General features: G+C 38.0%; 1 protein-coding gene across 7 annotated transcripts in view; it reads left to right on the plus strand.

Moving 5' to 3' along the window:
- GALNT6 (polypeptide N-acetylgalactosaminyltransferase 6) overlaps window positions 1-19,703 on the plus strand; it is a 54,173-nt gene extending 34,470 nt beyond the window's left edge. For all 7 annotated transcript variants that reach the window (XM_075199299.1, XM_075199303.1, XM_075199301.1 and 4 more), the window contains 8 exons: window positions 3,216-3,365; window positions 4,888-5,122; window positions 8,349-8,466; window positions 10,003-10,203; window positions 10,860-10,991; window positions 11,502-11,603; window positions 12,482-12,640; window positions 17,824-19,703. In XM_075199299.1, coding sequence (XP_075055400.1) covers window positions 3,216-3,365; window positions 4,888-5,122; window positions 8,349-8,466; window positions 10,003-10,203; window positions 10,860-10,991; window positions 11,502-11,603; window positions 12,482-12,640; window positions 17,824-17,937 — 1,211 coding nt within the window. In that variant the 3' untranslated portion in view covers window positions 17,938-19,703. The remainder of the gene's footprint in view (window positions 1-3,215; window positions 3,366-4,887; window positions 5,123-8,348; window positions 8,467-10,002; window positions 10,204-10,859; window positions 10,992-11,501; window positions 11,604-12,481; window positions 12,641-17,823) is intronic.
- The last annotated feature ends 4,026 nt before the right edge of the window (window positions 19,704-23,729 follow it).

A 23,729-nucleotide genomic window follows, 5' to 3' on the forward strand; every position in this document is an offset into this window, starting at 1 on the left:
TGAAAAGCTTTTTACATAGATCAGAAACGTGGTGCGTAGCAGATTGCCAGATTCCCATTTCAAGTGACCTTTAAGTAAGCCCTTATGATAATCAAAAATTAGATGCTGTGATGTCCACAGAGTTAACAGTGCCAAAACTGTTTGATCATTTGGTACCATGTCCTGAGCATTTACATTCATGCTTGGGGCTGTGAAAGAATGTGGGTCTGGATGTCGCATTTGGTGGATCTGCACAATACGTAAATCTTTTTGAATAGTTGCAATAACTTTATGCTGCAGTCTACCTTTTTAACATTATACATTCATTCAAAGATATTTCAAGTGGGATGGACTCTTCCAAATATATGGCAGCATGCAGATGGATAAACCAAGCTCTTGTGTTTTGAACTTTTATTAGAGAAGATTAATGTCCTCTCTATCAATAATGTTCTTTAATCTGAGCTGTACAGTAAGTACACATGAATATTTGTGAGCTAACATAGTGTTTCCTTAAAAAAATCGCTTCTCTTTAAAATGCGTTTTCACACTCGCTCCTTTTGTGCTTGGTATATTCATTAATACGTGCAGTAAAAGTTTCTACACCAGAAATGGATGTACAACATTTAATATTTCCCTGTAGTGGCATACTGGCACTACCTGTACCCCATCCACAGAAAGCATGCATGTATCCACTCAGCCTACACATTGCAAGTGGCAATGTAGCACCACGGTTCTTAAACACTACCGTGAATGGGCTCTGTGAACGCTTCCTTGAACCCCCACACAAGTCGTGTATAGTGCATAGGAAAACTTGATCATTGTTAAATTAATTATTTTTAGTTCTGTGAAGTTCCTGGAATGTCTGTATATATTTTATGGTGTGTGAACACTTCTGGTGACCTGGTTGTATTGTAGGATTGCAACCATATATTTTGTCTAATCCGAACACATCTGTTGATGGGCGAATTACACAGACATAGGTCTAGTGGTTGGTTATCCGGATTACAAGGACCCCAGTAGATTTAGGCTGGATAAATGCCCACATGTCCTGAGCAGTTATCAACCTTTTTTTTTTTTTTTTTTTTTTTTTTTTTGGGCTGCCCAATCAAATTTTGGCCAATTCTGAGCTTTGATAAAATGCCCGCGAAGATTACAACATGTGTTGCCAGCTTTGATCTGACCAACATTAATTTATTGTGCATTATGGGCCTGATTCCTTAAGGATCTTAACTTGAGAAACTTCTTATTTCAGTCTCCTGGACAAAACCATGTTACAATGCAAGGGGTGCAAATTAGTATTCTGTTTTGCACACAAGTTAAATACTGACTGTTTTTTTCATGCAGCACACAAATAGCAACTTTAAATTTCAGTGCACCAATAAGCTATCAAGTATTTGTGCGCTACATGAAAAAACAGTCCATATTTAAGTTATGTGCAAAACCGAATACTAATTTGCACCCCTTGCATTGTAACATGGTTTTGTCCAGGAGACTGAAATAAGAAGTTTCTCAAGTTAAGATCCTTAAGGAATCAGGCCTTATATGTGTAGCAGCCCTTTTTCATAAACCTACATTGGGGCATCTTTTCGCCACACCATGTCACAATGTGTTGATCTGTCACAAGTTCCAATAATTTATTGCATTTAACTTATTCTAGTATAAATTTCTTACAGTGAGGTGTGATTTTGGCTTTCACATCTCGGCCTCCCTGATTGGCTATGGTTTGGGCTCCTTCCCTTGCTCTCACAGAGACCAGACATCACTAGTTTAGTACAAGAGATTTAGCTGTACAGAAGTTAATGAGAAATACAGTTATCTCACATTTGTAATGAAATAAATGACTCCAGCAGGTCTGCCAGGGCCTCTCTGACAAGTCTAGTTTATCAGGCAGCCAATGTACCTGGGATGATTAAAGGTATTTGGTTTCCAGAATTACATGGTGACAAAGGAGTTCATTTTCTAATTTTGTTCCCCCAAAGAATGCAATGAACAGAAAGCAGTTTGTCTTTTTTTTTTTTTCTTTTTTCTTCTCCCTGAAGCTTTTACTTTTATTTAGTACTTAAATTGTAAATTCTGTTAAATATAATACTGCTGGTAAGGTATAGCTCAAGCTGCAGTAAAATATAGGGGCAGTAAAATATAGAGAATTATTTTGAACATTGTTCTTGTTACAAAGGTCTATTTTAGTGGCTTCCACATTGTTGGTGGATTATGATAAAGGTGATGCTATTTTTGGTTTTTATGTGTAAAGTATAAAGGTTTATTGAATACAAGCCATGTCGCACATCCTGGCCTGGACACGAGCACATACAGTACTAATGTCAGTGCTAGATAACCAGTCTGATTGACTGACACTCTACTGCAGTGTCGCAGGTGTTGTGAAACTACAAGTCCCAGCATACCCTTCCAGCAATAAGCTGCTATATATTGGCAAAGCATGCTGGGACTTGTAGTTTCACAAACACCTGGAGTGTCACAGGTTAGCCAACACTGCTCTACTGTAACACATTAACTCATTCAATACATATTGAAAATGGCTGCTTATTTGTCTTATGTGTCTGCACCCTCAAGCCGTTGGTGGGACCAAACCCCACGCGTTTCTTTACTTGTCAGTAAGTGCTCGGCACCGTGACTCAGGTGTGTACACTTCCTTATATAGCAGGGATTGTAGGTAAAGAAGTAACGTGGCAGTGGCTATAAAGCGGGGCAGGTGGGAGCACAGACTGTGGTGGAGGTAATCACTACTGCTCAGAGCTTGGTCCCATTGCACAGTCGGCACCGATCACTGAGGTGTTATTGTAGCATACGGTACAAAGGGGAGTGTACAACACTTCATCCAAGCGTTCAACCAACCAATAGTGGTAAATACAGCTCATTTTATATACAGAAGCATCAAAAGATCCTGCAATACTTAAACATAGTTAAGCCTAATGTATTTATAATTAACTCTCCTTTTATAATTCCCTCTATGCAAAAAAATATACTGTAGAAGTATTGAAAACAAGACGCCACTTTTAAATGCCAAACAATGCTTAAGTTTCGGTGTCGCTTAGCACACTTTTCTCAATTACCAAATAAATAAGTTTGTTTTTTGGGGGGGAAATGTGATTTAAACTATATTTAATTTGAGCTTTTTTTGATGTGCACTAGTTGGGATGGCATTGCTTTAACTGGTCAATGTAAATGTGTACGTAAAGAAACTGTAGATTAGAGTGTTGGCTTGTTTCCATCTGCAGAGTATTTGAAGGAAGAGTTGGATATCTATGTGAAGTCCCTACAGATCGTAAGAGTTGTACGACAGAAGGAGAGGAAGGGCTTAATCACGGCCAGGTTGCTGGGTGCCAGTGTTGCCACGGGCGAGGTGCTGACCTTCCTAGATGCCCACTGTAAGTTAAATTAAATATGCCAATCATTGTTTTCATACTGACTCTGTAGAATTGTTTGGTCCTTATAACTTCAAAAAGTCTATTTTAGACTGCTGTGTAAATACTAAACTGGATAGCCTTGTAATGAACTTATGTTTCTTTCATTTAAAACGAAATGTAAATATTTTTTGTGGTTAGAGACAGCTGCCCCAGGCTGCAGGATTTTTGGGTATTAAACTTCTGGGTATCCAATTTGTAAAATGTTACTGCTGCACAGTCTAAATTAGCATTTCCTAAATTGGAGGAAAATCTAATAATGGTTAAAACGTAAACCACGAATACAAAAATTAGCAATGGTAGGGGTGCTTCAGTTCAATTGTTGGCGTACAATGATCATACTTGCCAACACTCCCTGAATGTCAGGGAGACTCCCTGAACTAGGGGTGATCTCCCTCACTCCCTGAAGAGTCTGGCATTCTCCCTGATGCTGAGCCAGTACAAGACATGGTTGGCTTCGCAATCTGTGGCATGATGACATAGTTCAGAAATTGTGTCCTATGTCCATGTATTGATGCCCATAGAGTTGGCCATTTTCATGGAGACCAAGATTTAATCAAAGACTGAAAGGTAATACAACATTACTTCAGTAATGGAGACAGAAATGGAAAAGACACTTCAGTCTCTAGTGATTCATTAGCTTCTTCTATTTAACGCATAGTTGCCTACTCTCCCGGAATGTTCGGGAGACTCCCGCATTTCTGGGAGACCACCTAGGCTCCCAGGAGAGCAGGGCAACCTCCCGGGTTCTCGCCCCCGCAATAGATAAGTGGGGGGGAGGGCTTAGCCCTGCCCCCTGCTGTAATTTGCCAAAATTGTGACAATTGTTTAGGGGTCAGTGCCAAAATTATGCAATTCGTCAAGCCCTGCCCCCGCACGCCCACCTCCCCTGGGATCTCCCTGAAGCCAAAGTTGGCAAGTATGATGATGATGATGATTAGTTGTGTATTTGAGGAATCTGGAACCTGTATTTCCTTGCTGCATTTCCTCATTCTTTGCATGATGTAGCAAAAGTCTGAATTCATTGTGTGGATCTGTGTTAATCATTAGGTATACTATTCAATAATATCACTTTGCTGTTGGGTAATACAATAGAACACTGGTAATGAAAAGCAAAAGTTACCAGTGCTAACCAGTGCCAAGTTCTGTTCTGCTATTTCAGTAGAGCGCAGGAAAACTCTTTTTGAAATGAAGTCTCAAATGCTTTGTTTATGTTTGCCAAGTAAAGCCTGTTATTCCATATCTTGCTCTGACAATATCTAGTAAAATAAACTGTAAGCAAGTTGAATAGTTGGCACACCTGCAAACATTCCCATTCCTGGAGCAGAAAATGACTGGCAAAATAGCTAGGTGTTTTCTACTAATGGAGCCTCTTCATTATGATCTGCACCTCCATGTAAAGTGAGGAATCTGTCTCTGGAGGAATCCATCAGGATCTGATCTGATTATTACTAGTGTTACATATTTGTATTGCATTGTCATACAGGTGAGTGTTTCCACGGCTGGCTGGAGCCTCTCTTGTCCAGAATTGCAGAAGACCACACGGCTGTTGTGAGCCCAGATATTACAACTATTGACCTAAATAGTTTTGAGTTTTCCAAACCAGTACAATATGGCAAGCATCACAGCCGTGGCAACTTTGACTGGAGCTTGACATTCGGTTGGGAAGCTATCCCAGCCCACGAGAAAGAAAGGAGGAAAGATGAAACCTACCCCATCAAGTAAGTGCTCTAGCAAGTTACATCTGTACAAGGGCCTTAAGTGGCTTATTTCTATGATCTAAATCTTTAATCTGCAGCATCATCTGTAAATACTTTGTCTTCCATATTATTTGTATCCAGTAAAATGATGGCTTTAATGGCTCAGTTCTATCAAATAGCTATTACTCATCCATGGAAATGGGAGGTTCAGTTTTACAGAAATATGGTACCATACCATGAACAACTTTGCTGAGAAACAGGTGAACTACACAGTTTTACCGAATTTCAAAAATTATTTCCAAGCCAATATCTAGTTGTTGTAGAAGATATATACACATGATCAGACACTGTAGTTTAATAAATACATGCATAACCAGATACACACTTTATAATTGGTGCAGTATAACCCTTCATGTCTTTATAATGAAGGACATGGTCTATATAAAGAATGATACTTCCTTGTAGTGTAATATGTGGTGACTCTACATGATAGCTATAAAAACGCTTGAAAGTAATTGCAGGTTTCATTAATCTCTTATCTCGCTTAACCAAGCTGGCAGTGTAAACAAACCCTTAGCTGCTCCAATACTGGAACTAATAGTAGGGTTTATTTGAGCTTAGAGATTAGCTGCACCTACATCTATTTGTATCTATTAGGATTTGGCTCGTAGGTGGCTCTGCCCATCTGGCTTAAACAAATTAAATAAATAGAAAGTTGTGCAATATCTTTCATGATGAGTCTGCATGTATTTCTTAGAAGATAAGATACCTCCATTCCAATGCGTGGCTTCTCTTAAAGTATTTCTCTGTTCTTTCACTTGCGTTCAGTGCCGCTTCATTGACTCCCTTGACTTCATTACACACTGAGTGTCAGAATGTGATTGTATCGCTAGGTAATTCTCCAATGTACTTGCATTGTGTGTGAGGCAATAACCTGTCTAGTTGTGTGTTGGTGAGGGCAGGGCTGCATGTGACATGGTTGTGATGTGGGTAGGGGAATGGTGGTAAGCATGAAGTCAGACAGTGTATTGTATAATGGAATGAGAAGAGCCACCAATAGCATACAGAGTAGCGGTCAGGCTCCTGTTATTGATGCAGTAAGCTTGTGATGTGTCCTTCTATGTGAAACAACCATACAACTGTTTAAATTGCTGCTTTAGTTCATACTTGCTTACTGTCCCGGGATTTCCGGGAGGCTCCTGAATTTCGCAGAGTCCTTCCAGACTCCCGGAAGAGTAATTAACCCTCCCGGATCCTAAAAAATGCTGCAATTCACGGCATTGAATACCGTTGGCAGGGCTTTATCACGTCACGAAGCCCCGCTATTCAATGCCGTGAACTTGGGCATTTCATAGCGTAGCTATGGCGACACAAAGACGTCACCACGCCCCTCCTACCCTGTCACGTGACCTGTCCTCGCTAAGGACAAAGTCGCAAAGTCTGCAACTATGCGTTAGTTGTCTTTGTATTGGTGTTATAATATACTGATATGGCCTTGAAGCGGTTCTCCTAGCAAGCTCCCATTCTGTTTTAGGCATGCATGTGACTCTCTACCTCCACTTTGAGGGACTGAGTCATTAAGGAGAACAAAGCATCCACAAGGAGTAAATGTTCTCCAGGACAATCCATGTTACAATGCAAGGGGTTCAAATTAGTTTAGTTTATTATTTTGCACATAAGTTAAATACTGGCTGCTTCTTCATGTAACACATGAATACTTGATAGCTTTATTTTTACACTGACATTTAAAGATGGTCTAGGACATGCTCTACCCCAACTATAAATCTGTCCCCACATTTTAAATTTACCTCCCCCCTCCAATGCACCATGGTTTTGCCCAGGTGCAAAGTTACTCCTGCTTTATGCTTTGTTCTCCTTAATAACTCAGGCCCTGAGTGCCCAAAGCCCGCTGCACATGTGTGATTCGCACCTGCGTCAGCAGGCTCCTGCTTCAAACGTTTGTGGTGCACAGCATGGTGTCTGAGCAAGAGGTTACTTTTTGTATGATATAGGCTGGGTACACACTACAACATGGAGAAACACAAAGAACTAACCACCAAGTGTGACACACTTTGTATCGGATCAACTAATAACAAGTTTGGAGACCATACAGCACTAAACACTAAAATAAAAAATAAAAAACTGATGTAGTACATATCTGTGGGGTCATCAATTTTATTTATTGATGGGATATATGTAGTGACTCTCTTTGTAAACTGAGAGCAATGGAGGAAGTGTATGCTCTGTGAATTTGTCACTATGTATTGAAATCCGTCTGGATACTAGTTAGTTAATATGAAGTTGGGAAATGTTTTATTTGTTAGGAGTTAGCTGCAGCTTACACAGAACTACAAAAATAAAACCTACATAGTGTATGTGTATGTACGATTATGAATTGAATGTCAGACAGATAAATGTTTTTTTCTGCAAGATAAAGGTGGTTTGAAGTTGGATGCCATTATATGTGTGAAGTCTAGTGGTGTAAGAAAAGGAACACAGGGTGTGTCTGACTATGTGGCTGAGATGACGTACATGCTTGCTCTGAAAGCACACCGTGTTATCTGAGCTAATTAACACACCAGTGCTTTTATTGCGTACACACCCGTGTTTTTCTCTCTGCAACATTACTGTGACCTCGCTCATTTTCCTGAGGCAGGGAAGGTACCCTGAAGTTATAGTGAGATAGGTTAATAAGTGTTAAAGCCTCAAGGTAACATATCTTGGTCAAAGTCATAACCATTACAGTTACAATGTCACCTTAACCACATAGGATGGGATGCACACTTCTGAAGTGGACAAAGGGATATTTTTTTTTTTTCTATCTATGATTAGTTGGTCTGTTCAGTGTGTGTGTGTGTCTGGTATTATACAGTACATACATATTACTTGTGTGTTCTAAGGCAATAAAGTAAATCTTTACTGCCACTCTTCTTATACACGGCGTAGTACATATTTCAGCCTTCGCCAAAATTTTAAAAATGGATTTGTAAATGTAAAAAAAAACATAGCTGGAACATTTATTTATTTATTTATTTTTCAATGATGATTTGAGTCCTTTGTGATCAATCATTCCTATTCTATCATTTATGCTAAGGTCACCATATGACCATGCAGTATAGACCACAACGGCATTACAAACCTGCTCACCAGACTCCTGCTGTGTTTAATAATTATGGAGGTCTCTCCGTTTATCACATTGTCCTGTTGTTAAACAGCCTCTTGTATTTTTTTTTTTTAAATGTCCTAGGTCACCGACATTCGCTGGAGGTCTATTTTCAATCTCCAAGACTTATTTTGAACACATCGGATCATACGATGACCAAATGGAAATCTGGGGAGGAGAGAATGTAGAAATGTCTTTTAGGGTATGTGATCATCTTAAAAAAAAAATAAAAAAAAAAATACAAAACTAACATTCTGCTGATTCAGATATTCTTTCAGTGACACATGTAGTATTCTATGAAAGGTGTCCAGTAAAACCACCCTTGCTTTTTGTTAAAGAATTCTAAATTATTAGCAGCAAACAGGAAGAGCCATTGTACCCCTTCAAATACATGGACAAAGCTGCATGCATACATCTCGCCCTCACGAGCAGAGAGGTGGCACAAACCTCCCAATTGTCTCTGCAGTCAGAACCAAGGGCGGGACAGTAACCCAAAATCTAGACTGCCACACCAACACCAGGAAATTTAGTTTTCTCCTACCTGTTCTTGTTGCTGCTGTGTATTAAGCTCAGTTGCTACTTGTCTGTGTCCTGGAGTGTTGGGGTCCTGTTTGGTAAAAGAGGATATGTACATGAAATATGGAAAGCCTAGCAGTGAGTGAACACTATAGGCCCCACCAACCAGCCCAGGCATTAAATCAATAGCATCTGTATTTAATAATTAGGCCTCCTTCTCTGCAACCAACCCTGACATTAATTTAACAGTATTAGCATTTAATAAATACTTACCCTTAAGTAGCCCCAACATTTAATAGTATGCACATTTACCCCCAATCAGCCCTGACTTTAAATTTAATAGCATTCACATTTAATAAATACACTTACTTGCCATTAACCAGCCCTGATATAAAATTAATAGTATTTACATTTTAATTAAACACACCCATTTTCCTGCAACCTGACCAGACATTACAATGGTATTTACATTTAATAAATACTAATTCGAAACAAGAAGCACATGCTCTCTATCACCTTATTAACACTAGCCAACCAAATACTAAATTGTTAAATTTAAATAAATCTTCTTTATAAGCATTTCTCAACAGATAATATACATAAATCAGTCTAAATTCAATTTGTGAACACTCCAGGCTTCCCTCCCCCTAACCAGCCCCAATATTAAATAAATAAATGAAGCATGTTTATTAAAATGTGAATGCTATTAATGTCGGGCTGGTTGCAGGGAGGGTAGCCTAATTAATAAATAGACCTATATCCAGCCCCCACAAGCCGAAACATTAAATTAGTAGGTTTATTTGCTAAATACGAATGCTATTTATTTAATGTTGTGGTTGGTTCGGTTTATTTATTAAATATGAATGATTTCCCTTCAACCAGCCATGACATTAAATTAACAACATTTACATTTAGTAAATTAACCTATTTCCTTCCGAACAGCCCAGACATTAGATTATTAGTATTCACATTTATGTTACACTCCCCTACTCACAATTCCACCACACTTGCATTAAAAGCCCTCCCACCACACCCCACTTCAGTGGTAATTATAATATTTTGTATTATCAAACTCAATATAACTACACTAGGAAAATGTGTTCATCTCCTATATGGGACATCCAAGACAATATTTAAAAGGACAGATACACTTTTAATCAGACACCCTTCATTATCTTATTGCAGGCTGTACTTTAAATTAAATATTATATTATCATCTTAGGTCTGGCAATGTGGTGGTCAGCTGGAGATCATACCTTGTTCGGTAGTTGGTCATGTGTTCCGCACAAAAAGTCCCCATACCTTCCCCAAGGGTACACAGGTGATAACTAGAAACCAGGTGCGTTTGGCTGAAGTCTGGATGGACAGTTATAAGGAGATTTACTACCGAAGAAATCAACAGGCCGCAAAAATGGTGCGGGAGGTAAGTATAAAGAGCTGCTTTATAGTACGTATTCTTACAAAATGCATTTTGTTCCATTTTGTCTTTGTTCGATACTGCAATAGTAAGAGTTAGCATTTACTGTTTTTATTAGTACAAATAGTAAATGCAGACTACAGTATAATAAAGATTTTATTTTTTTTTTAATTTTTTTTTTATATCTTGAAACACATTTTGGCTACATTTTTCACTTTGTCTCCTATCAGGGAGGAGAGAGATTTTAAGCAGCCAATGTAGTAATTTAAAATAATAGAGTGCTCTTTTCAACAGTTTTGGAGAGCAGACTAGAAACAAAATAAATGTGTTTTAAAAACACCATCAACTAGACAAATTTTTATGAGAAATTTTAAAACATTGGTGTGGTCAATTAATCAATTTAAATCAATTAATTCTTAATTGATTTAAATGATGCGAGTCTTGCTGATTAAAATGAGATGCACAATTATTTGTTGTACAATTTCCAGTCACCACAAATCTACCCTCTAGTGAAGTAAAGTAAAATGATGCACAAGGCTGTGGAATATACAGTAACATCTAGCAGCAGTAGTATAAAACTGACAACTTCTAATATGTCTGTCAGAATGTTGCAGAATTGTATCTTTTCTTCTATTAAACCTTTTATGCATTTTTGGTTACAGAACAACTTTGGGGACATTTTTCCAAGGATGAAACTCAAAGAAGATTTAAAATGTAAAAACTTTTCATGGTATCTTCAGACTATCTACCCAGAAATGTTCATCCCGGATCTCTCGCCAACCTATTATGGTGCAGTAAGTACTATATGTAGCATTATCATGTGGTCTAGGGATTAAACCAATTAACCAGCTGCAGTAGCACTTAGTAGTAATGCAGGCCCTTTCTACTGCTAAATGTACTTTGTAGACTCTTCTAGGTTGGGATCTATATATGGTATATTTGTGCATGCTATGGGTATAATAATGTAATGTCTTACTTCGCAAAACTTAGTAGCAGAATGGTGGCAATGAAAACCCTTTGTTTCCCCAGTGTTGGTTCCCATTCTATGACAGGTTTTTGCATTTGGAATTCCTATTTCCAAAACCCTGAACTTAACCCTGAACTAGGATGGAACCCACCGCAGTGATGATGCGATGGGTTCTGTTACTGCTGTCTAATTCAATTTAAGAAATGTGGTAATTGTGACCCACAATAGAAGATCCATAAATGAAACCGGTTGGATCACAATATATATGTTACCATAGAACAATCTACTCTCATCTAGGAAATTAAATGTATTCTTAATACTAAGCTCTTTCTTGTAGATTAAAAATGAAGGATCCCAGAATTGCCTGGATGTTGGAGAAAGCAACCATGGAGGAAAGCCACTGATCATGTACCCTTGCCATGGGATGGGAGGAAACCAGGTACACAAATCGAATGAATGTACCTGACTCTAGCTGTACTGCAGGCTTCTACATATAGTGGCTCAAAACACAGATATAAGGAGGGATTTGCATGTCTCTATCCACAATTTCTTAAGTGAGAAATAAACTATTCACCTGCAATAAAAATCTTTTAAGATGTTTTAAGATAGTTTTCATTGCTGAATGTTAGCCGTTACATAAATATAATATTTTATGAAGAAATGGAACAAATATTTAGCTGCAGTGCAACCCAAAGACCATTTATTACATCAATATTGATACTTTGTAATAAAAGAGCTTAAAAGAAACTTGTGCGGGACCCCACTAATAATACGCTATGTCCTTGGTCCCATCCAACTCACGCTTGTGCAGGTCGGGCAATGCTACAATGATTACTCGCGGTTAATGTTGTCCTGCCTTGTAAATGAGTCGGGCAAGGGTGTGATCAGCACATGCCGTGCTGTCTCGCCATAGATATGGAGATGGTCGCAGCATGGCATGGGGCCTATTAGTTTGTGGGGGCCTCTATATGGGAGTTCCGCCTGTAATCTGGCTCTGTTTCTGTTCCAAAATGTCACCTACCATAGAGGTTTACATGAAATATTTTCTTGAATTGTTTTGGCAACAGTGTCACATGCAGACTAATAGAGGTATTTACACAGCATCAGGTTCTAAATGAAAAATAAAAACAAATTTAAAGTTTACATAGGATTAATTTTACCTGGGTATAATAGATTTACATAGGTTTAATTCTACACAAGATATAACTTGTATGATAGTTTTCATTTCAACATTTAAATTTATTTATTTTTGGGCACTAGAATGTTCATGCTCTGTCATATTCTTACCGAAAAAATATCAATATTTGTGTTTTGCAGTACTTTGAATATACCACACAACGGGAGCTACGTCATAATATAGGGAAGCAACTGTGTTTGAATTCCAAATATGGCCCAGGCCAGGTGGAGCTCCGAGAATGTCAGTTCAAGGGAAAAGGGACAACAGTTCCTGGAAATGAAGAGTGGGAGTTTACAAAGGTACAGTGTACAACCTCCTCATATCTAGTCACCCAGTGTCTGACTGGGACAAGAAGGGCCCACCAGAGGGGGTGTGGCCTGCTGTCAGACCATGTGACTAGAGGGGCGTGGTCAGCCCACAAAGGACATGGCTAGTGCCATAGTGTAGTGTGTGTGTGTGTGTGTGTGTGTGTGTGTGTGTATAAAGAGTGCACAGTCTAGGCCCCATTCAGAAGTGGAAGGGTCACCCAAAATCAAGACTGTCCACCAGAATCAGAACAGTTGGCTGTCCTGCTCTCTCCTACCTGTTTTGGCTGCTTTCACTAGCTGCTACTGCTGGTGGTTTAAGCTCATTTGCTGCTTGTCTGGAACCTGGAATGTTGAGACCCTCTTTGGGAAAAGAGGATAGGTACATGAAATATGGAAAGCCTAGCAGTGAGTCAACACTTTATGCCCCTAACCAGCCTGGACATTAAATCGGTAGTATTTGCATTTAATAATTAGGCCTCCTTCTCTGTAGCCAACCCTGACATTAATTTAACAGTATTAATATATAATAAATAGACATACAGGGCTTACCCCCAATCAGCCCTGACTTTAAATTAATAGGATTCACATTTAATAAATAAACTTACATGCCACTTACAGCCCTGAAATGAAATTAATAGTATTTACATTTAAAGACACTTATTTTCCCACAACCTGACCAGATATTAAAATTGTATTTACATTTAATAATATTCGAAACAAGAAGAAGCGCATGCTCTCTATCACTTTAGTAACACCAGCCAACCAAATACTAAATTGTTAAGTGTAAATACATAATCTTATTTATAAACATTTCTCAACATATAAATATACATTAATCAGTCTAAAAATAAACTTAAATTAAAATCAATCCACTTAATATTTGACAGAAGTTTTTATATGTTAATAGCTGTATAAATTAAAACACCACAAATTTCTTATAAATATAACAAAAGGATGACTATGAGCAATTGAAAAAATCTTTCACAAGTATGGATAGGAAATTTGCTTATAGAATGATAAAAAAACTCTTTTTAGACCCCTTTGAGTAAACCCCTTTTTCTGGAGTGTAACTATGAACAGCTCCCACAGGATCACTCGTTGCTGGAGTTCAATAGTTTATATGACCAGGGTAGATCTGTAGCTCCCACCCACAGATCACTGCACTGTTCTCCTTCTCCAGAGATCGATCTTTAGGCTGTGCACCACTCATAAAATTACCTTCGTTCTTTATTGCCACAATAAAAAATCCCTTTTGTTCAATGTCACTCCACCTTATAGTAATGTAGTCATTTCAACAGATGTCATCATTTAGAATCATAATCCTCATATGCGGTTTTCTGTAGTTTCCTCAGAGATGATCCAATATTATTGCCTCATCAATCACTCACTGGTGGTAACTTCAATTAGACTCAAATCTTTGTTGGCTACTATCAACTACTAAAGTTATTGATTATTTGAATGTCTGTGAGCATATAAGATACTCCACATATTATTAAATAAAAATCCTCTTAAAAAAATTATGTACATAATATAAATATTTTAATAATCAATTGTCTGGCATTCATTTCAATAATCTTTATACAATAATTTAGTTCACCCCTATGGCGTGTAGAGAGAAAATCTAATAAATTCTATCTTTTTATCTCGCCCCTTATGAGAATTGATCCTAGCACCTATTGCATCAGAGGTAGACATGTAACCAGTTCTGCTACAGGTTTGCTTAATAATCATTAACATTTAACATATAGTTATCATTAAGATCTTCATAACTTGAATACAAAAAACTTCGCTTTCTGGGATCAAACTCCTAACTCTTAGCTAATACCTACAGCTCTCAAGTTGGTAAGCCATCATGCACCTCACAGCAATTAAACTTGGATCTCCTACAATTCCTGTCAGGTACCATTCAATTCAATAGATTCATTTAGGCCTTTGGGGAATAATGTTAGCAAAAATATCCAGAAGGCGTCCCTTCTGCATAGTTTCGCAAAACTGTCACCTCCTCTTGGTTTTGGTTTAATTTGTTTCATTGCAGAAACTTTTATACCATCTGTATGATCTCCATGTTTTGAAGAATAGGTCTAGAGAGACTCTAAGCACCATTCCCTTTATAAATATTTCTTCTGTGTTCCAGAATCCGAATATTAAATGTTCTGCTTTTACGGCCCACGTATTGCAAACCGCATATAATCTATAACGTAAATAACAAATGTAGACTGACAATGTAGACAATCTCTAATTACATGTTTCTCTTTTAAATCAAGAGTTAAACTCCACTTTTTTATTTTGTGCAAACAAACAAGTAACACAACCATTTTTATTGCACTTAAAAAAAATTCTTTAGGTTTCTCTGTAAGTCATTTCAAAGGATCAATTTTATCTAAGGCTTTATCACCTATCTTAAAAAAAATAACAACTCTGTACTAATTTGTTCTCCTAAATACCGCTCTTGGGTTCTTGTCAATATATGCCCTCATCATTTAATACATACACCTTTTTACCCCCAACCTGCCCTGACCTTTTAATAAAAACTATTAAATTAAACTTATTTAAAACCTCCATAAACAGCCTGGACATTTAAATAATTAGAGTTAACGTTCAATAAATAGCCCTCCTTCTCCCAAATGGAGTCCCACATTCATTGAATAGCCCCAAACCCATTTATATAGTCCTATTACCCCCACTTTTTATTTATAGCCCCAGCCATCACCCCACCAATACATGTATAGCTCCTATCCATTTATTGATGAGGAATGGGGCAATCTTTAATAGTGAATAGTCCATGCCCTCAACTACATTATATTAAAATCCCCCCTCTCGCACATATGATGATACGCCCTTTACCCCATTCAGGCCATTAACTGCATTCTTTATATTAGTCCATGGGACGAGGGCTATGGGAGAGATGGGTCTTCGTTGCTCTTTCCCACTGAGACATCCTTTGCTGTCTCAGTGATATCTAGGTCACATCTTCTAACAAGATGCGTCTTAACACTTTACATGAGAAATGCTTTGGCCCAGGAAATGGAGCGTTGCTTTGGCCGAGGAGTTAGTAGAGTACAAGGCAGAGGATGTTTTGTACAAGTCTGTCTGTTCCCCAGTTCACAGCTCTGCCTACGAATTTTAAAAATGTATTTAGCATTTATTTATTTTCAAAATGGTTTTTCTTTGACTTCGCAATCTTGCAGAAACCTTAATAGAATCAGACAGAAATAGTTATGTATTATTTATTACACTTATGTACCCAATATTATAAAAATGTATTTTGCTGTAGAAGATAGTTACCCAGAGGTGAAGTAGGAGGGGCCATGTGGGTAAATGTTTATGGTTTTGAATACATTAATCAGTGTGTCTCAAAAACTGTAGTTTTTAAGTTGCTCCTGTAAATACATACTTGCAGGAATGCTGTTCTAAGCCTCCCTGATGGAGAGTGAACCACTTTACATTAAAATCCCCTCCCAATCCCACACTTGCCTTCTTGTCTCCGGCACTCCCCTCCTGCACACATGGGAGGGCGTGCCTATCATGTGGTGCACGTCATCACATGATGAGGTCGCCAAAGAGAGAAGGAATGAAGGGCAGGGTCGGATCTTTACGATCCGCTGCTGCAAACAGGTCAATTTTGTCCAGGGGAAGGGACCAAGCCTGTCATTTAACCCTCTGTAAGGGGCTGACATCTGACGGTGTGGCCCACAGGGGATTTCTCTGGTACCCCGATGGGCCAGTCCGACCCTGATGTCAACTACCCTGTTGATGGTAGTGAGTTACATGTAGAAGCATTGTGCCTTAATTTTGGACATATTCTTTGTAATTGTTGTGGAATCGTTAAAGGAGAATGTATATCTAAAATAAAATGTGCACCATAAAAACTGCCAGAATACAAATAATGTAATAATATCATGCAACTAGTGTTTGTTTATTTGTAAAGCTGGCCAAACACAAGCCAATCTGGGCAGCTAGATTGCTAAAAGACTTAGCTGGTCAGTGCTCAGGCCAAATGGTCTGACACATTACCAATAGTGAGGTTGGACGATGACCAAATAAGACCAAGTCCAACTGCATTTACCATCCGTCCTGACCAGGGCAGGAGCTACCATTAGGTAAACCTAGGTGTAAGCTAGAGCGCCACTGGTGAGGGGGTGCCTAAAATACAAATTGAATGTAATAATGTCCCGGAGCCAGTGTTTTTAATGACCGCTTAGCGTTCTCAATTAGAGCGCTGGTCACCTACATGGAGGAACAGCAGCCAGCAACTGCTTACCTGGGAAGCTGCCAGCTGATGTTCCTGCATGTCTGTGATGGGCTGGGAGCGGGGTGCTTGGCTATGATGTCACAACCAAGTGGCACACTCCAACTGAGGAGCAGGGGATGCTGCCTCGATCTGCCTGCCTGCTAAGGTAAGATGCCGTAGGGATGGGGAACACAATGCCGACGAGGGGGCCCCACTCCTCAGGGAGAAGGTTGTCACCTAGGGCGGTGCCCCCAGAGCCAGTCTTGAACAACATCCTATAGATCCCAATCAGATATTGATCTGGATTGGCTGCATGTATGCCACAAATTGCAGCTAATTAGGTCTAAAATATCATAGGAGAAGTTGGGATAGATCACATTGTATTCCCAATTGTTAACCCAAGTGCAAGCTATTTTGTTAACCATTTTGGGCAAAGAAGAAGCTGACTGCAGTATCCTTCAGTAAGATTAAATACGAGAAGTCTGTTGGGTGTAGGAAAATATCTCCTAAAACAACACTTTATCTCTCTTCTGATGAGTTTCTTAGATAATATTTGCAAATTTGAGGTTTTAAAATTTGTTTGCCAATTCGTATATTCATTTTAGTGGTCCTTTTTGTTTTCTTATCTAAACTTTGTATTTTGTGGGGTGGCGTTAGGAGGTGTATAAAATGAACCAACAATGAATTTTCTTTAAATCAGATTTGTTTCCAGCTAACACAAAGTATTGGTTGTGATGTCAATAAGGCGGCATTTAGGAAAAAGAAAAATTAGAGTTGTCTTATTTTATCTATGGATAGGAAATGAAATTATGAATTGACTCCTTTTTTGTTTTCTTCACTCTATTTTCATAATTATCCCCAATACCACATACATACCATAAGAATGCAGGAACATTCTAAAAGTTTCATCTGCCGTGTGTGACTTGCTGACTTTCTTTTACAGGATCGTTTACTGAGAAACATTGGTTCTAATTTGTGTTTAACCTCTCGAGGAGAACATCCATCCACTACGACGTGCAATAATGGAGATGTACACCAGCGCTGGGGCTTCAGCTAATCCTCATTGACAATGACTACAATTGAGGGCTCCATGTCTGCAGTGCTCTTCAAACCACTGAATCCTAGTGAGGAATCTGAAGAAGAAATTGACCATATCTTTGGGTTACTAGGGCCGAGAAAACCTTTTTACCTTTCGTCTTCCGCTGAAACGTTTACATTTTAGAACAGTGCCTTCAAGGAAGAGCCAATAACCAAATGAACACAATTTCCATTAAATAATTGCGTAAATAAAGCTGAACTCTGAAATAAGACAGACAAATTAGAAATGTGAGTGTTGCGATGCCTCTTAACTTGATAGTTGGATGATATGTAGAGATTTGGACAAGGTTGATTTGCACTAGCTGCTTTCCAACAGTACACTACAAAGCATACGTCATACAGCAATTCTTAATCATGTCCTTCTAAAACTGGAGCATTGATGAGGTTTCTCTAACGCGAGGGGCTGCTCTTGTTTATATGTAGCAATATTCAAGTCCTGCTACTTAATATCTAGTGCAGACTAAGGTCACCTGTGTCTTTTCAACTAGTGGAACTACAAGCCCCAGCATGAAATGTCTTAATAGACTTCTAGTTCCACAGCAGCTGGAAAGCCGCAGTTCTAGAGCATATGGAGGTGTCCCTCTGAATGCACTGTGGAGTGGACGGTTTTCACATTGGACTGTACCATCTCTGACGTGGATATTTTAAAGACCATCCCACTCAGATGAAACTGCATTGGTGCGTCCAGAACACAATTCTTTCTGTGGGACACGAGCACAATGACGCTGCAAGACCGTTCGTTCAAACAGGAACTTGCTGAGAACAGCTGTGAGGACTTAGTCCACTAAACGCAGAAAGTTTACTTCTTTTACAACAATAAACTTTAAGTCACCTGGATTTGTTTTCCTGTACCTTAAAATAAGCAGTGTAGATTTATCCAAATGGCAGTTTCTGGGATAGATGCAACCCTTCTAGACTTCTGTGTCCAAGAACTTCATGAAAACCCCCAATAGTCTGTTTGTTTTTTTTCTTAACTGGTCTAACTCCAAAGTCTGTATGTGCAACATATGTAACCCACAACATATGATTGCTGGAGTAATGTTTTAGTTATAAACTCATACAGGCAGTTTCCTTAAATTGCTATGTAGTTTTAAACAAAAAAACGGTCAATAAGCTGTGATTGCTTTGAAGTGCACCTATCGTCTAAACAGATTGGCGGCATTCAGTTTGTGGACTGTATCAATGTTCATGAGGTTTCAGCCTATCGCTTACTAATCATAGAAACTGGGTTATAAAGTGCCTCAGTGATGTCACTGGTTCCTAATGATTTGATAGGACGCAATTTCAGGACCACTGGACTAGTCCACAAAATGTAGGTGACGAGTGCCATCTATTTTTCTGTAGCTTATCTTAGCTACATGATCACACAACGGGAATGCAGTGTCATTGGGCATGGATAAATAAAACATGCATTTTTAATTTGTCTTGTTTTTAATGTATTTTTCTTTGTATGTGTATTAGGATGAAGGGTTGTTTTTGTTTCCTCGTTAATGAGGATGATGGTAAAACATGAGACTAAATCACTGTGACTTGATCAATTAATTTGTCAGTAAGGGCTATGCCTAAATTAGGCTTCTGTCGAATAGAGAAGAATGTCCTACATAATTTTGTGTATTTATAATTTTTGAAATCATTGTGTACATAATGTTAAAAATATTGTGGCAATTGGTTACAACTCTAGTCTGTATGTTAGTTAAAATAAATGTCCTTTTCCCATTGTGTTAAGATGACTATGCTTTTATGTTGTGTGTTTTTACGTAATGTTAAGCAGTTTCAGTGGAGCTTTTCATTTCTATCTTACAAACTGCGAAACATGCACATTTGTCTGAGAACACCCATGAAAATAATTTGTTTATCCATACAAAGATCTTTCAATGTAAGCTCACATTGCAAGTGCATGCTTATTATAATTTAATTACATTTTTTAAAGTATTTCCACATTTTTTTATTTTTTTTTTTGCAATTGGGCATTAACACCACTCACTAGAAAGAGATTTCATGTTAGAATGTGAATACATTTTTTTTTTTATTTCTGCTTTTGATTAACCCCCCCCCCCCCCCCCCCACACACACTTTTTCTTTTATTTTGAGAAACATTCAATGATTTACTGTTATGAACAAAAGCAAGATAATGAATGGCCTGTGATTATTTTTATTTTTAGCATTACAGGATTTCCTTTTGTACTTTGCATTTATGGGACTTTAGTGCCATTGGCTTTTTCCCATTTTGTATTTTTAAAGATTGATTAGTAGCCTGAGGTTTCAAACAGAATGGTTTTGTCTCGGTACTCCGGTAACCCTAAAAAAATTGCACCACTGTGTCTTTTTTCCAGAATGTTCTATTCCTCAGATGCCAATTATAGGATTGAGAATTTCGAGTTATTCGCTATGGAGATATTGGTTACAGGGATCAGTTCACACAATCATAGTTTATTGCTCTATGTCCTAGAAGATCGTCATCATCAACTTTTATTTATATAGTGCCAGCAAATTCTGTAGCGCTTAGAAAATATTCGACTGCCCGTTTTATCAGAAATATAAAACTCTAAACTGTGAGGTCATCCTGGAATCTAAAAGAAATTAATTTATTATCCCAGTCTGTCTTGTGGTTCTCTTAAAGAAAAAAAAAAAAAGACCTAACAAGAATATTCTGCTTCTTGTTAGACCTGAACACTGCATCCTTTACAGCTGCACCACTTGCCTATTCTACCTAAAGAATGGACTCTCTTATCTATGGACGTCACTAAATTTCTTCTTCTAAGGGATAGAAGGGCAGGGGTGGATTGGTTTAACAAAATTAGTCCATTTATAACTCTGGACTAGTTGCTTTCAAGCAATGGATTATCTTCCCTTTTCATCCAACACATTTTTGAAGGCCATGGAATATCCATCAACTTAATTTCAGATTGTTGCAATTTGTTTCTGGAAATCTTGTTGCCAGATATTAGGCCGTAAAAGGTTCAAATAGTCACTAGAAAAATGTGGTCTGGGTCACGAATAATGAAATAAAATTTTATTCTGTTAAAACATCAATGTAAGTAAAACCTATAATACTAAATGACATATTATATATACATCTCATATCCCACAGTGAATATATCACAGTGCACTGCGATATATATTATACCAAAGAGCTCATGAGCAGTAAATGAGTAGCGCTACTATATCAAAATGGAATAGGACAGCTGTCTCGTGATAACTGTATTAACTATGTAGATGTGAGCATCCAAGATGGTCATGTAAAAGGGGGATGTATATAGTGGCACAATTGTCCGTGATAAATGATGAGCCGTAATCTCCCTCCTCTCCCCTGGTCCCTTTTTCTCCATTGCATCACTGCCTCCCTTCGTGCCTGTTTTGTCCACCCTCCCTTAGGATGTAAGCTTGTATGAGCAGGGCCCCTCTCCCCTCCTGTCTTCATACCGACTCTTCTGCTCCGCCCTCACTCCATATGTCTGCCCGGAGTTTCCGAAGCATTGGTACTTAGTGATTATTGTTCTGTGATGTTTTACCCTGTATGGTCTTCTGTTCGTATTATGTAAGGCGCTGCGAAACCCTGTGGCACCCAACAAATAAATGATGATAATAATAAATCAGATGGTCAATGAAATCCAGATATCTGAATAAGCTGTTACGGTTCTGCAATCCGCAGATGGTGTATAATCCAAGTAGAAACTAGTTAATCGGTACATAGATATATGAGCCAGCAACGTGTATATCGGTGTGATACACTATGAAGATCTATAATTCACAGCTTCCACACCAGCACGATGGAACGTATGTTCGCTGTCATTGACAGTGTGGAAATAGAGGCAAAACGGACCAATTTCATGCAACTGCAGTCTGTTACGGATACATAAGGAGATATACTCCTACCTCGTTAATAGCCCATATGGCAATCAGATGCTCAATGGCTGATGTATACAGCTACAAGAAGATCCCAGTTGTCACATATATAAGATAAACAGAGACAAACTTATCTGTGCATGAGCGGGTGGCTTCAATCCGTGGAGCCCGGCAAATTCCACGGCTCACAACTGTGTGTGAAGCCCACCTGGTGTGCAGCTCTTTGTGAAGTTCCGGTTCTAGTTGGTGTTATACAGTTGAATGCAAATACGGAGAGACACAGCGTGTATTGTCTGGAATCCTCGCAGCTCAAACAGAGAGCTGAATCGGTAGGAGCGGCTCATAAATCCTTTCACGGGTCCAAAGTGGATGTTGTAGGAAATGTCCCAATAGTCAATTTAGCAAATAAAATGAGTAGTAAAACAGCTAAACAAGGTAATAATAACCCTAACGCATTTCATTACAGATTGTAACTTCATCAGAGGGAATATTCAGATTCTTTGGAGGCTTTTGGAAGCCTTCTATGTGTTTCACCTTCAATCAACTAATCGGTGGTAATATCACACATCTTTGATTATTCGTGACCACATGAATCAAGACATGCTGAGAAGCAAATTCCTCCTTAGGGAAATCTCTGATTACAATTGTCTTGTGTATTACATATTACATAATGTTTCTCTATAGATTCAATAAAAATCTTATGCGACTGACTATTATAGCAATTTCATAATAGCGGAAAATAAAAATAGAGAATCTGACATAATATCATGGATCCTGCCCTAGATGTTATATTGTGGCAGAGAAATAGGGCAAATAAATGAAAAGGAATATGATATATAAATGCAAATGTGATGCGGAAGGGTAAAAAATAAAAAATGAGAAAAAAAAGTTAAAAATAAATAAAAATAAAGATAAAAAATGTAAAAATGACGGGTGAAAAATTTAAATTAAAAATGTGTGTAGAGAGATGAGTTAATGGGGATATAGTTAAATAGTATAGTAAAAGGATAAGATGGATGATATAAAAAGGAGATGTGCCTGAATATAATCTATTGTATTCAAAGAAAACAGTTTAGTTCCATGGATTTGTTTAAACCTTCTGGATGGATAGAATTTAGTTTGTGCATCCGTGTAACTTCTCTTTTACAAAGTTTGTTATATCTATCTCCTCCCCTATCAGTCATTTTCACATATTCTAAACCACATAGAGTGAGACATGAAGGGTTACTACCATGAACCATTGCAAACTGTCTTGAGATGCTATGTTTCATGTATTTATTCAAAATATTTTGTCTATGTTCAACAATTCTTCTTTTGAGGGATCTTGTGGTTCTCCCAACATATTGGAGAGCACAACTACATTGTAAAAGATAAATAACATATTCAGTGTTACAGTTCACAAATCCTATAGTCTTAAATTTATTATTTGTGATGGGTGAATTAATTTCTTTCAATCCATTTTGTATAAATTTGCATGTGATGCAATTAACTTTAGCACATCTATACGTTCCACTGGGGGGTTGTGGTAACCAAGTAGAAATTCGATCATTCTCATCTCGGCTCTGATTAGAATTCTTTAGAAAGCTTGGAGGAAGAAGATTTTTCAAATTGCAATTTTTCTTAAAAACTATCTTTGGTCTCTCTGGCAGTATCGATCTTAAAGTAGGATCTTGTAATAGGATTGGATAGTGTTCTGAAATAATCTTTTTAACTTTTATGTGATGCATTATTAAATTTAGAGATAAAAGGTATCTCTCCATATGATGTTTTGGTAGTAGATTCTTTGGAGCTAAAAGGTGAGTAAATTTGTTCTATCCATTTGTCTCACTTCCTCTAATGCAATAGACAAATCTTGTGGAGGATAGCCTCTCTCTCGGAAAGAGACAAGCATATTTTGTGATTGTT

This window comes from Mixophyes fleayi, chromosome 2 (genome assembly GCF_038048845.1).
Source record: "Mixophyes fleayi isolate aMixFle1 chromosome 2, aMixFle1.hap1, whole genome shotgun sequence".
Taxonomy (NCBI): domain Eukaryota; kingdom Metazoa; phylum Chordata; class Amphibia; order Anura; family Limnodynastidae; genus Mixophyes; species Mixophyes fleayi.